A 15139-nucleotide genomic window follows, 5' to 3' on the forward strand; every position below is an offset into this window, starting at 1 on the left:
TCCATGTCTCGCCTGCCTCTCCTCTCCAGCAGCAGCCCCTGGCCATCCCTTGTGCCCTGGGCTTGCTGCTCCCACTTCAGGCTGGCACCATCGGGAGTGAGAAGCTGGGCAGATTCCTGCTGGAAAAACCCAAGGGGGCTGTTAGCAGCACCCCACTCACCACTGCCCACCACCCGCAGAAAGGGAGGGATATAAATAGCGGGTCCTCCTGGGCACGGAGCCATCCCAGCACCTTCTGCCTGCAGCTCTGCTGCTCGCGGGGAGCTGGGGGCGGTTGCAGTGGCTCTGACATCAGGGGTGGCTTTTAGGGGTGAATGCAGGGGCTGCCTGGCTGGACAGCCCGTGAGACGGAGCGACGCTGAACTCGCAGCTCTCTTCATTTGCTGGGTTTGGGAAAAATGAGCTGGTGGTTGACAGCCGGCGGGTGGGGAAAAAGCTTGGGATGGAAGGAAGCAGGGAATAGGAATTCAAGCTTTTAAAATGTGCCAGCAGAAGCAGGAGAGAACGATGCCTCCCCTTCTCTTTCAAACCCTCCATCAAAGCACCTTGGCACAAAATCAGGACTGGCTGCAGAACCCAGCAGACCTGTTGCGGCTCTCGGCCCCCTGTTGCAGGGCTTTCAAAGGGTTGTGGCTTCAGCTAAAGCCGTGCCCAGCTGCCTTTCTGTGTGCTACTCCTAGCGCTTGCTGCTGGGCCTGTTCCTGCAGGTAGGTCAGAAAATACGCAGGAGGCACTGGTAGCGGGGTAGGAGCCCCCCAGGCTCCAGCCCTGGTTTGCGGCCGTGCCCCATCGAGCCCCATCCACAAAGCCTCGGCGGTGACGGGGACTGGGTAGGGGCACAGGGACGGGCACCTCTGTCCCCTGGGACCTGGGTTTGCAGGAGGGTTTTGCAGGTCCTTGGTCTGCAGGGAGGGATTGGCAGCTGAAAGTGAAAGCCTCCCCTGCCTTACTTCTTTCTTAGCACTGGGTTTGGCAGAAAACTTCCCGCTGGCGCCGGCAGCATATGCGGCAGCGGCATCTTGACGTAAAGAAGAAGAAATGAGCCCGAAAGGCAGGTGGGTTTCAGTGGAGCTAAAACAAGAAGCGGGATTTCTGGCAGCCCCCACCTTTGTGCTGGGAGGCGGCGGGAGCTCACCCAGGACAGGAGGGGAGAGACAGCCCGTGCCCCGGTGTCATCGCTTGGGTGCTGCGTGTGGACATGGAGATGTTGCATTTCCAGCTCTGTTGTTGCCAAGGGTTGGATTACCAAAGCTCTAAAACGCCTCAGGAAAAGCCCAGACACTGACGAGTTCTGCGGTGCCCTGGGAAGAGGCAGGCGGGAGGGTGGGGAGCAGCACACGGAGGCGATGCTGAACCCCCGGGAGCGGGTCAGAATCCATGGGCTGGGGATGTGCGGGGCGCAGGGCTGCAGTAACAGCGTTGGGGCTGCCCAGGCTCCTTTTTCTTGCCCAAGAAGCAGGCTCGGAGCGTGGGACCAAGTGCCACAGGGACAACTCGGAGTCCCTGGGCAGCACAGAGACCCCTCAGACCTGCACAGGGCCTTGCAGCAGCGTCTCCTCCCCCAGCCCAGCTTTTGTAAGTGGGTCCCCAACCCTGCTCCCCGAGGACAGCCAGGACAAAAGATGGAGCCTTTTGCTAAATTTCTTGAGGAAAGCATCAGACTGCACATTTCAGGTTGTGTTTTGTTCTGGGCTGCATTTCCCCTGGCCACCAACTATTTCCTCTAGGTACAATAAGCTGAAAGATGTGGGCAAACACATGCGCTGGAATTGATTGCAGGCTCCGGGGCTGCCGGAGGGAGAACCTGTGTGTGGGGAGGGCAAGGCTGAGGTGTTGCTCGATGGCCACATTGTTTGAGCGAGTTATTTCGAGAGCCTTGTTTCAATGGCAGCAGGCACGCACAGGAAGGTCAGGTACTGCAGCAGCTTCTCCAGGCTTCCTGCGGCGCAGGCGGAGGGAGGCACGGTCGCACGCCCGGAACAAAAGCCCCAACAGTGTTCAGTTTTTTCCCCAGCACTGTTTTTTGGGGCTATTTCTGCCTCCAGCCTTACCAGCGGCCTTGGAAGCTGCTCTGGGAGGAGGCTTTGCTGGGCAGGACAATAGACCCAGGAAATCCTGTATCCGTCTGAACTGGATGCAAGAGCTGGTGAGAAATCCCACAGGAGCTGCCTGCTCGCTCCACGCGAGGCATCCAGGGCACGCACTGACTGCAGGCTCATCTGAGATGCTGTCTGCAGCTACATCAACCCCCTGGGCAGCTTTTCCCGGCGGGATGAGGGTACAGAGCAATGCCAGAAGGCGCCGGCTGGAGCCTGGAATGCGAAAGCCCCGGCGGCCGCTGGTTTCGCAAGAGCTGGATCCCAAGGATGGAGAGGTGCTGCCGCCTCACGGCAACAGCTTCCACCCTCCCCGTTCGTTCCCTGCAGCAGACCGGCTGGAGCCCTCCCCCTGCATTTCTCTATCTTGCATCTTTTCTTGCATCGAACTGCAGCCGCAACCAGAGCCGGCGCGACCCAGCCGCGCTCCCCCGGGCCATCTCCCCACGGGTGTCCTGCCCACCCAGCCCACCCCACCTGGCCCAGTGTCATCGCCCGCGCCCCCTGGGACACGGGGGCGAAAGGGAGCCATCCGCTGAGCTCAGGTGTCTGGGTCGGGTGCCCGAAACCCTGCCACCCAGCTGCCGTCACCCCTTGCTCCTCTCTGTCCAAGCCGTTTCCCCGTCGGTGATGTGGCAGCTCTGCTTGCAGGGGGTGTTTGCTGCCGTTCCCCCCTTTTCCCTGGGGATCTCAGGATCTGGCCAGCCTTGGACAGGTGTCTGTCTGCCTGTGTGTGGCTCTGGGTTCCTTTTGCCCGTGGCCCATGCTGGGGCATGGCAGATGTGGCGTGGGTGATGCTCTGCCACCAAGATGGAGCGGTGAGCAACGCGAGTGGGAAATCCAGCCGTTTACTGGAAACGAGGTGACCTAGAGATGCTGGAGGAAGTTAAACATGAGCTAAACCAGTGTGCCTTCCTCCCGTGGGCCACACTCCTCCTCCCCTCAGCCGCACAAATGCTTTTCCCCCAGCCATGAACTTCCACCCTGAGATCGCCAAGGAGCAGTCCCAGCCACGAGGGTGAGGTGCCCCATCCCAGCTTGATGGAGGCCCCGAAATCCAGGCATCAGCCCGGCAATTTTTGGTTTGGGGACTGCACGAAATAAATTAGTAAGAGGAGATTCAGTTTAATGGAGCAGGACAATAAAAACAAGGTAGAATTGCTGCTGTTTCAGATTAAAGCTTGTCCTGGCTAGGTCCATCTGAGTGCCCCTGGCAGCTCCTCAAGCACCATGCGCTCAGCGCCGCATCCCTCAGGGATGCTGCCTGGCACATCCAGGTCATCCTCTTCTCTCTGCTCCCAGGGGAAACCCTCCAGCAGCAACTGCTTGATCATGGCTATGGTCTGTTAGCAGCTGACAGTTCTTTCTTTTTCAAGATAACATTATGAAAATGAGGTTTCCCCCCGCCCCTCCAGTCTCAAAGTGAATCATGGGGGGTTTCTGGGCAAGAGTTTTACTACTGAAATTTTCCCAACCACCTGCTCGTGGGCAGGAGCTGAAAGCTTGCGATGAATGGATTCACTCACACAGAGAGGAGGGAAGACCCCAGGATGAAAATGCTGCAGAAAAGAAAAGAGCCTGTTGGAAAACACATGGAAACTACTGTCCTTCCCAAGGGACTGGTGCAAGCTGAGCTGCGTAGGTCCACCTATGGATGCAGGCTGCATTTTTAAGGTAAGAAAGCAATGTGGTCAGCTCCGTGCCCTGTTTCCAGCCACCGATTTCACCCCTGCTCTGCTCCGCTTTCCATCCTGGTGAGGAGATGCAGTCCCTTGATTCTGCCCCCGCCAAAACAGATCTGCTTCCAGCATCACCCCGGCTGAAGTCAGCCCCATCCCAGCTGGTTCCCGTCGGTTCTGGGGGACAGAGATGCGGAAGGGATGAGCTGCTCCACCAAAACACCTTCCCTCTGCTTAACCACTGCAGCCTTGGCATTCCCAGCCCCAGGGATGAGGCTGGGGGGGTGGATTTTTCCAGGGAGGCTGGGGTCTCGCTGGGGCTGGGGCTGCGGTGCTGGTTCAGCAGGGTTACCTGCCATGGAGCAGAAAGCTGAGGGGGTGTCAGCAGCCTCTCCGAGGTGTGATTTACCAGGGCAAGGTGTGAAGGTGTCAGGCAGATTAGTCACCCCACTTGCTTGGAAGGTGATACAGCCAGGAAAGCCCCACGGGTGAAAAGCGAAAATGTGGCACCCATGGGCGCCACCTCTCATTAGGAGGAAACTCTGCTGGAGGGACAATCCTTGTCCCCAGCGTGGGTGACAAGGGGAGGAGGCCACTAGCGGAGGGGAAAGACTCTTGGTTTTGGTTTGTGCAGAAATAGCGAGAGTATGCCTGAGTCATGTGGGCTTCGTGGGCGAGCTGCTGCGGCAGAGGCGGGGGAACGCCGCCCCTGGCCACATGCCGACTGCTTCGCTTGGCATCGATGGGGCCATCAGCAAAAGCCACCAGAGCCCCCTCCCCGCTGCGGTTTCTGCTAGAAGGAGTGATGCTGCGGGTTGCTGAGCACCTCCCCGGCCTGTTTCCTGCTCTCACCCCCCAACTTTCCGTCAGAGCCCCCCCAGCCGCGTGGGTTCCTGTGCCAGCAGCTTGCTGGGGGGTGGCTGAGGGGGGACGAACCGCCACATTCCCTTCGTGCTGCAGCAGCAGCAACGCTGCTGGGGAGGGGCCCTGACAAGCTGGGGGCACCACGGGGGGCGGGCATGGAAGTGTGCGTGGGACCCCTTGGAGATGTGGGGGCCAGGCTGGGGGATGGAGCCCGTGAGCTGGCTCCCCGCGCTTCAGGGAGGTGGGGGAGAGAGGGGGTGCAGAGGTGACACGGAGTGTGATGGGTGGCTGTCCCCTCTGGGGGCTGGAGCTGGTGGCTGACGGCCACCCAGCCCCGTGTGAGGGCAGAGCTCAGCCCTGTGCCCACGCATCCCTCCGTGTCCCCTGGGCCTGTGTTTTTGCGAGCATCAGCTTGGCCAAACCGCTCCAGACTGACCCCGTTCCCTTGGCCAGAGAGGGGGCAGCAGGTCCCACCCAGGACAGTGGCAGTGCAGGGGGGGAGGACAGGGGTTGGCACTGTGCCACCATGTCCCCGGGCTGTAGGGCTGCTTCAGGGTGTGCACTGGGATGGCAGGTGGTCACCCAGGGCAGGTGTCTTCATGCAGATGGTGGCAGCTGGAGCAAGCGATGAGTGGCTGGGACAGGAGGGGACAGAGCCAGTGTCCTGATAGGGGACAAGAGGGGACAGAGCCAGTGCAGGCAGGGGACAGGGAGGGACAGAGGTGGTACAGGCAAGAGACAGGAGGGACCTCTAGAGGAGGTGCAAAGTAGGGGACAGGATGTGGACGGAGGAGGGGACAGGCAGGGGACAGGGGCAGGAGGGGACAAAGGTGGTGTGGGCAGGGACAAGGACAGAAGCAGTGCTAGGCAGGGGACAGGAGGGACAGAAGAGGTGCCAGGTAGGGGACAGGGTGGGGACAGAGGTGGTGCAGGCAGGGGACAGCGCCAGTGCAGGCAGGGGACAGGGCAGGGATGGAGGTGGTGACAGGCAGGGGACAGGAGGGACAGAGTTGGTGCAGGCAGGGGGCAAGGACAGGAGGTGACAGAGTCCGTGCAGGCAGGGGACATGTCTGGAGTCCTCCCCACACTCCAGGGACACCCCAGGGACACCCTGGGGGTTCTCAAGGCCAACTCCAGGGACACCCCAAAGGGACACCCCAGAAAGGCTCAGGGCCCCCCCAGTTCCTCCCTTCCCATGATGTTTCCTACAGACACAAACCCCCCACACCCCCCCATTGCTAACTGGTCACCAGTAGGTATCACTGGGCCTGGGGACACAGGATCTTGTCTGCCACTGATCTTAGGGGCTGGAGCCTTTGTCCCTGGCTTGGTGGGGACCGTGACACCCCAAAAAGTCTTTCCCTCCTGGTGTGTGTGTGTGTGTTGGGGTTCCTGCACTAAATGACAGATGATGCTGCCCTGGGAAGGGGGGACCCGCCTCCCCCAGCACCCCCTGTCCTGGGGCGGGCAGAGGTGAGACACCCCTGGCAATGGCCAGGCAGTCCCCAAGGATGTCCCCTCCTGTGGTCACCCATCACGCCTGAGCTTTGTTTTGTCCCCTAGGTAATTTTTATTATTTATTTTGCAGACAAAGCATACCTCCCCTTGGCAGTTAAATTTTCATTTTCAGCACTTGCAACAGCACCAGCTTTTATTGGGGTGGTGTGGGCCACCTGCCAACGTCACCCGTTGTCACCCCATGCCACTCAGGGTCTGTGCATCACCTGGCAAGCCCCGCTACGGCCGGGCTGGGAGGGGATGGGGCTCTGCCGACCACTTTTGGCTGCCCTGTGCCCCAGTGCCTGCCGCCTTGCCGGGGCGAGATGCCCTCGCCTGTCCCCGTCCCTGGGGCGGCCGTGACTCATCGGGAGGCGGGCAAGAGCATGAGCATCTCGCCTTGAGCGAGGCCAGCCGGGGGGACAAAAGAGGCCACCCTCGACTCCCTCCCCCGCCACCTGCTCCCATGCTCGCCCGGGCTGCGGGTGCCTTGCGGGGATGGCCCCCAGCCCCAGCCGGGGGCTGCCGCAGGGCTGGAGGGGCTGCCTCCCCCATCCCACCAGCTCCTCGGCCCTTCAACCAGCTGCCCGGCGACTGGCGCGCTGGCTGGCTCAACCTCTACCGCTTCTGGCAGGAGGGCGGCTTGCACAACGTCCACCACATCATGGCTCGCAAGTTCCAGCAGTTCGGGCCCATTTACAGGTGAGGCAGCGTCTGCCCCCGGCACCCCCCGCCCCGCTCCCCCCGGCTCCGCAGCCTGCCCAGTCCAGGATGCTGTTGCTATTTCCAGTCCTGCTCTGGGTGAGGAGGGGGTGAACGGGTGCCTGAGCTGCTGGAGCCGCCCGGCTGGCTGTGTGCCACCCAGGCTTGATGCCACGGTGAGGGGCGAAAGGGGAGACCCATTCGTGCCTGGCGGATGTGGGATGTCGGGAGGAGGGGGTGGGGGGGCTGGAGACGGACTTTGCCCACCCTGATCTCCGTGGGGTCTGGAGCTGACATCCCCAGGCAGAGGAGGAAGGGTGGGGGTCCAGGTCCTGCACCCCTGGCTGTGGCTGCCTGAGCCCTGGGAGCCTGATTCTGGTGCTGAGCCGCTGCATAACCTGGGATGGGACCTGCAGGCAGGATTTTGGGGGGTGCGAAGGGAAGGGTGGTTGATTTGGGGGCGCGGGGGGAAGGTGCTTGATCTGGGGAGGTGAGAGGCTGCGGGGAGGGGTGCAGGTGGGGGTCAGCGTGCGGGGCTGACCCCCCTCCGCACCCCAACAGGGAGAAGCTGGGTGTCTATGAGAGTGTGAACATCATCAGCCCCCAGGACGCTGCCACCCTTTTCCAGGTGGAGGGGACGCTGCCGGAGCGCTTCAGTGTACCCCCCTGGGTGGCTTACCGCGACTACCGCAACAAGCCCTACGGCGTGCTCCTCAAGTGAGTCGGGGTGCCAGGGGGATACCCTTAAAATGGGGCTCCCAGGTTCTAACGCAATAGCCCTGGCACATGGGGTGGTGAGAAGCTGGAGCATCAGGAGGGTGATGAGGATGCTGACTGGCCCTGTGCTTTGGGAGGTGACATCCTCTGGGAAGGGGTGTGTGGGGTTCGTGGATGGGGGAGGACACTTCTGACCCCCCACTTTGGTGTCCCACAGGACGGGGGAGGCCTGGCGCTCGGACCGCCTGATGCTCAACAAGGAGGTGCTGTCACCGCAGGTGGTGGAGAGTTTTGTGCCTCTGCTGAGCCAAGTGGGAGAGGACTTCATCCAGCGGGCACGGGCCCAGGTGGGGAAGAGCGGCCGGGAGCGCTGGACGGCCGACTTCACCCACGAGCTCTTCCGCTTTGCCCTGGAGTGTGAGTGTCTGGGGCATGGGTCTCTGCAAGGCATGTCCCCCTGAAACACCTCTTTGCAAGGTACCCGAGATGGGTAACACTGTGCTTCCGCCAGCTTCACCCGCAGAGATGGGCAGACAAGCCTCTCCCCCAAGGCCACAGGGTCTAGAGGGATGTCCTCTCCCTGGGCAAGCAGAGAACAACCCAAAACTGTTGATAAAACACTGTTTTATCATCTACCGGTCTTCAACTGATGCCCAACAAGGGGTGCTTTCCTGGCCCCGTGATGCTCAGAGTGAGCAGGAGGCCAAGCCAGGTCCCCATAGAAAGGCTGGAGCTGGCCATGAGAGGGTGGAGGGGACGAGGTCCCCCCTGGCTGGGTCCCCTCACGGGTGCTGTGCTTGCAGCCGTGTGCCACGTGCTCTACGGGGAGCGGCTGGGGCTGCTGCAGGACTTTGTGGACCCCGAGGCGCAGCGCTTCATCGATGCCGTGACCCTGATGTTCCACACCACCTCGCCCATGCTCTACCTGCCGCCTGCCCTCCTCCGCCACCTCAACGCCAAGATGTGGCGGGACCACGTCCGGGCCTGGGATGCCATCTTCTCCCAGGGTGAGTGCTTCTCCTGCCCGCACCGTCCTGTGTCACCCAAGGCCCCTTTGAGGACCTGGGTCTGTAGCGCAACCTCATCTCACCAGCGCAGAGACCTTCTGGGTCCAACCACCCAGCAAGGGGCCACCAGGTCCAGGAAGGCTTTTCATATCTGGAGCTTGTGGGGTGGAACAGTGGGGAACTGTCCAGGAGCGATAAAGGGCAGATGATGGGCAGATGTGGCCTCTGAGAGCTTTTGGCACCTGGCACAACTCTCTTGCAGGGTGTCCTCCCCCAGGGCATCCTCATCCCTAACCCTCTGTGCCCACCCAGCCACTGCTGGGTCCTGCAGCAGGGACCGCAGTCCCAAGCTGCCACAGGAGCAGCTCCCATGGAAAAGCCACTGGCGTGGGACAGCGATGTCCTAAGGTGCCACATCTGGTGCCTTCCTCCTCCACCATGGCCCTGGGGGAGGAAGACCACACCATGTCTCCATGTCTTTTCAGCGGACAAATGCATACAAAACGTCTATCGGGACCTGCGGCTGCAACGCAAGAGCACCAAGGAGTACATGGGCATCCTCTGCAGCCTGATCATGCAGGACAAGCTGCCCTTGGATGACATCAAGGCCAGCGTCACCGAGATGATGGCGGGCGGGGTGGACACCGTAAGGAGCGGGCAGGGTTGCTGGGCAGGGAGAAGGTCCTGGCTGGTGTTGAGCCTTGCTCCCCTGCCCCGCTCCAGACCTCCATGACGCTGCAGTGGGCCATGTTTGAGCTGGCGCGGTCCCCGGGGGTCCAGGAGCAGCTGCGGGCAGAAGTCCTGGCTGCCAAGCAGGAGGCAGCAGGGGACAGGGTGAAGATGCTGAAAACCATCCGGCTGCTCAAAGCCACCATCAAGGAGACTCTCCGGTGAGGAGAAGCCCCCGCTGAAAAACACCCCCAGCCCCTTCCCTCCCCGAATCGCTGGCACTGTTGGGATGTCGTGCATTGAGGTGGGACATGAAGGTGTGTGGGACCTGTCCCCCTAGGCTGCATCCTGTGGCAGTGACCCTGCAGAGGTACACCACTCAGGAGGTCATCCTCCAGGACTACCGCATCCCCCCAAAGGTTAGCATGGCCTCCAGGTCCCTCCTCACCCCAGCCTGCTTCACACAGGGCTCTGGGTGGAGGTGGGACCTGGAGCATGGGTGGGTGACATGGGGGAGCAGCCGCGGGGCTGGATCCCATCCTTGCACCCCCTTCCTGCACCCCAAGCACCAGCTGAGCCACGTGGGGAGCCAAGACCCACAGGGGCTGATCCTTCCCTGCAGACGCTGGTGCAGGTCGGTCTCTACGCCATGGGCCGGGATCCTGAGGTCTTCCCCAAGCCGGAGCAGTTCAGCCCCCAGCGCTGGCTGGCAGCTGGCCCCAAGCACTTCAAGGGGCTGAGTTTTGGGTTCGGACCCCGCCAGTGCCTGGGACGCCGGATCGCTGAGCTGGAGATGCAGCTCTTCCTCATGCAGGTGAGCATCCTGCTGCTGGGGACACTGGGGGCCTGGCACTGCAAGGGGTCGGGGAGGCGGCACGCGGGTGTTGGCACCTCCAGTGTTTCCCATCTTCTCTTTTCTCCCACATCCCAGATCCTGGAGAACTTCAAGATCGAAACCATGAGAGCGGTGGAAGTCGGGACCAAGTTTGATCTCATCCTGATCCCAGACAAACCCATCTACTTGACCTTACGGCCGCTTGAGCCCCAAGCATGAGGAACCCGACCCCGGGTGACACCCAGCCGGTCCCAGCTGGGGGGTCACCCCCACCATCCCAGCAAGCGCTTTCAGCTCCTTACAGCCAGACCAGCTCAGGGATACGAGCCGGGGGACGGCTGGGACGCTCTCACGGCCACAGCCTTGGCTCCGAGCATCCCTGCCTCTGCTCAAGGCTGCGCTTACGCCACGGGGGAGATAAACCCCCGCAACCCCAGCCCCCACCGTCACCCCACGGATCGCAGGGTGGAGGGTGCTGCTGCACCCATCCGGCTGCGCAGGGGTCCCCAGGGACCACGCCGGGGACTGCAGCCCTGCTTCTCCGACACCCTCTCACGTTTTGCTTCGCCTCTGATTTACTCTGTAATTTCATCATCTGAAAAAGCACTGGCTCCTTCGTGCCCGCATTAGTTTTCTCCAGCTCTTTCCCCAGGCACGGGCTGGGACAGGGGGTCCAGGGTCTGGGGTCTTCTCGGGGGGGCTGCGGAGATCGCTGGCAGGTTCTGCTGGGGAACAGGAGAATGTCTCAGGGAGCTGTAAATACAGCCCTCTCTGGGGGGCATCGGGTGGGGATGAGAGGACTGCAACAAGGGGGTCTGAGCTTGGGGGTATCCTGGGATGCTGGGGGGGTCCTGTGGTGCCAGGGACCACCCTCCTCTCTCCCTCTTGCCCAGGGTCCTGCAGGGAAACTGAGGCAAATCCTCCCTGATGTAGGGGTGGGCACGGAGTCCCCCCGCTATCCCCCCCCCCCCCCAGCTGCCTGAGTGCAGAGGGGTGGCTCTGAGCCCCCCTCGATCTTGAACACTGGCTGCCAGCCCCCATGTGGGGTGGCCCTGGTGCCCCCCGGGTGCTCACCGAGGCGGGGGCGTGGGGGAAGCCGTGCTCCCTCTCCAGCAGACGAGTGCCAAGCTCCTGCTTCTCCCTTCCCCATCTCCTCGCCGCCTCCTCCAGCTGGGACAGACCCAAACCAGGCTCGTTCTCTCCAAGGTGTGGGGGCTAGAGGAGCCCCCCATTCTGGCCCAACACCCCCAAGCTCCCCACCAGCAAGTGGGGTGCAGGAGGGCGATGCCCACCTGCCTCTCCAGCACCCGCCCGCGGGCTTGTGCCTCCTCCAGCCTGGCCAGCAGAGACAGCTTCTCCGCACCCCCGAAAACACCCTGCAGGCCATGAGATGAGCAGGAGAGAGGAAAGGCAATGCTGGATCGCCCCCCGCATCCTACACCCTGCTCTTGGGGGGCAGCAAGCCACAGGGGTGGCTATCACCCCACAGAGCTGGAGTTGCCACCTAGGTGATGCCCCCAGTTTGCCCAGTTACCCCCTGGTGTTGCTTTCTGGGGTGCCACATCTCTACTCCCCCTCTCAGCCCTGTTCCCCCCTCCCCAGTCTCACCGGCAAAGCTGGGGGCCGTGGGGAGATGGGGGGTGGGTGGTGGTGGGGCCTGGCCAGCTCCTCCCGCAGCCTGCGGTTCTCAGCCAGCAGAGCAGTGTACACCTCCTCGGAGAGGGCTTCACCTGGGGGGTGGGGGGGGATGTGTCCTACACCCCCCATCCCGTGCAGAGATGGGGGTTAGGAGCAAGCCCTCACCTCCCCGACACCCAGGAATGGGTGCTGGAGGGCTCAGGACCAACTCTGATCCCCCACCACAGACCATCCCACGGCCAAAGGAATGCAGCAGCCCCCCCCGAGGGTCCCCATCTCTGCTTGCACCCACCTGATGGCTTCTCAGTGCTCAGGCCCGTCCCAGTGAGCTGCTCCTGCAGCACCCGCTCCATCACCTTGATCACCTTGGGAGCGAGCAGAGCCATTCCCATGTCACCAGCTCAACACGAGGCAGTGGTGACCATCACATCTCCCCAGCCACCATGGGCCTGGGACCAGGCAGATCTCATGGAGGGCTGGGATGGGCCAGAATGTCCCATCTGCTCCACAGAGCCTCATGCCCCCCCAGGCTGACCTTCCCACCCCGACCTCGTGCTCCACAACTCACTTTCTCCTGCTGCCGCACTGTCTCCTCCAAGCCCTTCGTCTTGGCCACCTTCTCCTGGCACCTCCTCAGCGCAGCCTGCTGCTGCTGGTGGGCTCGCTGGAGCAGCACCAGCTCCTTCTCCTGGTCGTTTTTCTGGGGGGGAGGAAGGGGAAAAGCCCCCAGGGACCACTGCGCTGAGCCTCAAGCCTTAGGGCATCACTTGTAGAGCTGGGAGAGGCTCATGGTGGGGGTCACGGGGGTTTCGGGCACTTGCTTGGCTATGGGGGTGCCATGACGCTCTCCCTGCTGCCCCCCTGCTCCTCCACCCCCACTCCATCCCTCCCAGGCAGCTCCTGCACACTCCTGCCGCTGTCCATACCCGGATCAGCTCATTCTGCAGCTGCTGAACACGGTCCTTCAGTCTCCTCATCTCTGCCGTGCTGGCCACCAGCTTGCGCTTGAGGGTGGCTGCAACAGCCCATGCCACATCCTTGTCACCTGGCCAGGGATGGTGCAGCCCCCTCTGCTGCAACAGGGAGGGGGGTCCCCCACTTCCCACCTTCCCCTCCCCTGTCACGCACTGAGCCTGTCTAGCAGCTCCTCCCGGGTCATGACATCCAGGTCCACGTCGGTGAGCAGAGCGTGGCCCAGGTCCTCCTGCGTGGCCAGGCTGCGCCGCAGATGCCCATTCTCCACCTCTAGGCTGGTGACATGCTGGCGCAGGGACAGGAGGTCCCCTGCCATCCGCTTCAGTGCCAGTCGGTAGCCGCGTGCCTCCTGCCAGCCCAGAGCAGAGCTGCTGGCACCCCGCGGCCAGCCGGGGCTTTCCCCAGCACCAGAAGCTCGGCTGAGGGTATTTCTCTTGAGAGTCAGACCCACCATGGAGGAGCTAAGAAACATCCAGGTTTTCCCCTGCCTCTTGCAACCATCCATCCTCTTCCCATCCATCCATGCATCCATGTATCCTTCTCTTCTCTTCTCCATCCACCCATCCTTCTCTCCTGTCCCTCCAAACCTTCTCCTGCCCACCCCCCCATCTCTCCCTCCAGCCACCAGCCCTCCCCCCCCCCATTTCCCCATCTCTTCCTACCACCCCCTGGGAGGAAAACCAGCTCTCCCAAGACCATGGGTTGCAGCAGTGCTGCAGCTGGGGGTCAGCCACAAGCTCTGAGCCTTACCAGGCTTTGCAGGTACTTAGAAGAAGGGAGGTGGTGAAGAATAACAGAGGGATGAATGTTTACACAGATGAGCCTGGGGTTTTTTAGCACCCGTGTGGCTGCACGACACCTTGCCGGGTGATGCCGGGGGGAAATAATTCCCCAAGGGTTTGCACCTTCCCAGGCAGACCCTCCTGAATCCCTCCCTGCCACGCCGGGCTGTGGAGAGGATCCCGACAGCAGGGACCTTGGCCGGAGGGAGCCGCGTGCCTCCAGCTCCCCTGGCCCCCCACTCCCGGCCTTGGGGACGGCCTTGGCCAGCGGCCTGCGGGGGGGCTGGGGCGCGGGGAGGGGGTGCAGCGGCATCACACAGCCTTGGGGAAGGGGGGAAGGGGGGGCAGGTGCAGCCAGAGGCTCAGCCCCCTCCTCCCCAGCTGCCTGGGATCTGGTTCACCCAGGACTGGGTTGGTGCCCAAGGTGCAGCCCCTTACAGCCAAACTCAAGCACTGCCCCCACCGAGACCTTCACTCACCGGCAGCACAGAGCCAACAGCAGCCGGACTTTGGTCCCCACCGGCGCCAGGACCTGCCTCAGGGACACTGCTGTCCCCCCCACCGCCCCCTACTCCTCCCATCCCCCTGGCACTCACCAGCTCCTGGGGGTCCCTGATGATCTCCTGGGACCTGCAGAGCAAAGAACAGGGGGACACCCTTGGCCAGCTGCTCCCACCAGAGCGAAACACCAGCAAAGCCTTTGCTGAGGAATGCTCTGTAGGAGCCAGGAGCCTGTATGGGGTGCCAGGGGGCAAGGCAAGTTTGGGTGGGGGTGGGGGTGCAGTAAGGGTGGGAGCCTGGAGATGAGGAGAAAGATCAGCAGTGGTGGGGCAGGAGGAGAAGCTGCTGGGGAAAACATGGGGAGAACGGAGGAAGGAGGAAACCACCCCAAGGAGGATGAGAAGAAGGAGCCAAGAGGGGGCTGCAAAACCGGCGTGGTCCCCGTACCTCTGCTCCCCTGCCAGCGCTCCTGTCCCACGTGGGAATGGCCGCTTTCCGGGCAGGATGCTGGCCACGGTGTCAGCTCCTGGGAGGGACACGTTGTCTTGGTGGAGCTGGCAGGAGACATCAGAGAAGAGGGTGAGGATAAGGAGCAGACTGGGGAAAGCCCTCTGAGAGGAGCAGCAAGCTCCTTCAGCCCCTTCCCCACGGCTGGGAGCAGCATTCCTGGCTTTCACCTGGAGCAAAACACCCTTGGCACTGCAGGTGTGGGGTCAGGATCCAGCCCTGCCCCAAAAGCCTCCGCAATCACTGGCTGCGATGCTTCCAACACCCCGCTTTGAGGTTTGGGTGTAACATGTGGCTGCAGGGCTGGAAGACCTTCTCCTGAGGCTGGGGACACTTAGAAATGCCTGGCTTTGAGCATCATCGCATGGCTGGACCATTGACCCATGCACCCTTGGGAGGAAATTTGGTTATGGCTGAAAGCAACCCCAGCCAGGCACTGTCCCTGTGACAGGGACCTTTGAGTCCTCAGCTCCTGTTGGTGACACCAGGAACAGGGTGACATCCCCATCCCCGCCCAGTGCCCCCCCTCACTCACAGTGGCAGAGAAGGGTCTGTAGTACAGCATCGTCCCCGCGCCTGGGGTGCCCCCAGCACCCTGCTCCCCGCAGCCAGCCCTGCCTGCCAGCGGGTTGCCAGGCTCTGCCTGCTCCAAACAAACTCCCAGCGGCTC

At 62.3% G+C, this 15139-nt stretch overlaps 2 protein-coding genes across 3 annotated transcripts in view; one reads left to right on the forward strand and one right to left on the reverse strand.

Moving 5' to 3' along the window:
• The first annotated feature begins 22 nt into the window (after positions 1-22).
• Positions 23-10428, forward strand: CYP11A1 (cytochrome P450 family 11 subfamily A member 1). Of its 2 annotated transcripts, none has more exons than XM_080397349.1 (10): positions 23-3770; positions 6228-6838; positions 7400-7555; positions 7773-7972; positions 8359-8562; positions 9048-9208; positions 9286-9452; positions 9572-9650; positions 9854-10045; positions 10163-10428. In XM_080397349.1, the coding sequence occupies exons 1-10, from the start codon at positions 3747-3749 to the stop codon at positions 10283-10285; spliced, it is 1917 nt and encodes a 638-aa protein (XP_080253475.1). In that variant the 5' UTR covers positions 23-3746; the 3' UTR covers positions 10286-10428. The 2 variants fall into 2 exon arrangements, with proteins under 2 accessions (XP_080253475.1, XP_080253476.1); XM_080397350.1 differs by having other exon boundaries at positions 6771-6838.
• A 178-nt stretch (positions 10429-10606) lies between these two features.
• The window catches only part of CCDC33 (coiled-coil domain containing 33), a gene marked incomplete at its 5' end in the record, with an annotated part of 43974 nt that continues 39441 nt past the window's right edge, over positions 10607-15139 (reverse strand). Inside the window, 9 exons of the mRNA XM_080394291.1 lie at positions 10607-10788; positions 11141-11236; positions 11359-11442; positions 11675-11796; positions 11997-12069; positions 12273-12404; positions 12631-12719; positions 12833-13028; positions 13941-14664. Of these exons, the coding sequence (XP_080250417.1) occupies positions 10693-10788; positions 11141-11236; positions 11359-11442; positions 11675-11796; positions 11997-12069; positions 12273-12404; positions 12631-12719; positions 12833-13028; positions 13941-14664 (1612 nt within the window). The 3' untranslated portion in view covers positions 10607-10692. The remainder of the gene's footprint in view (positions 10789-11140; positions 11237-11358; positions 11443-11674; positions 11797-11996; positions 12070-12272; positions 12405-12630; positions 12720-12832; positions 13029-13940; positions 14665-15139) is intronic.

This window comes from Falco punctatus (genome assembly GCF_963210335.1).
Source record: "Falco punctatus genome assembly, chromosome: 7".
Lineage (NCBI taxonomy): Eukaryota > Metazoa > Chordata > Aves > Falconiformes > Falconidae > Falco > Falco punctatus.

What these genes read in the sequence shown, in the direction of transcription:
- CYP11A1 (XM_080397349.1), top strand. Translation starts at nt 3,747, where the DNA reads ATGGATGCAGGCTGCATTTTTAAG. An exon ending in CAGTTCGGGCCCATTTACAG is followed by an intron (nt 6,839 to 7,399) that starts GTGAGGCAGCGT and finishes GCACCCCAACAG; the next exon opens with GGAGAAGCTGGGTGTCTATG. An exon ending in TGCAGCTCTTCCTCATGCAG is followed by an intron (nt 10,046 to 10,162) that starts GTGAGCATCCTG and finishes CCCACATCCCAG; the next exon opens with ATCCTGGAGAACTTCAAGAT.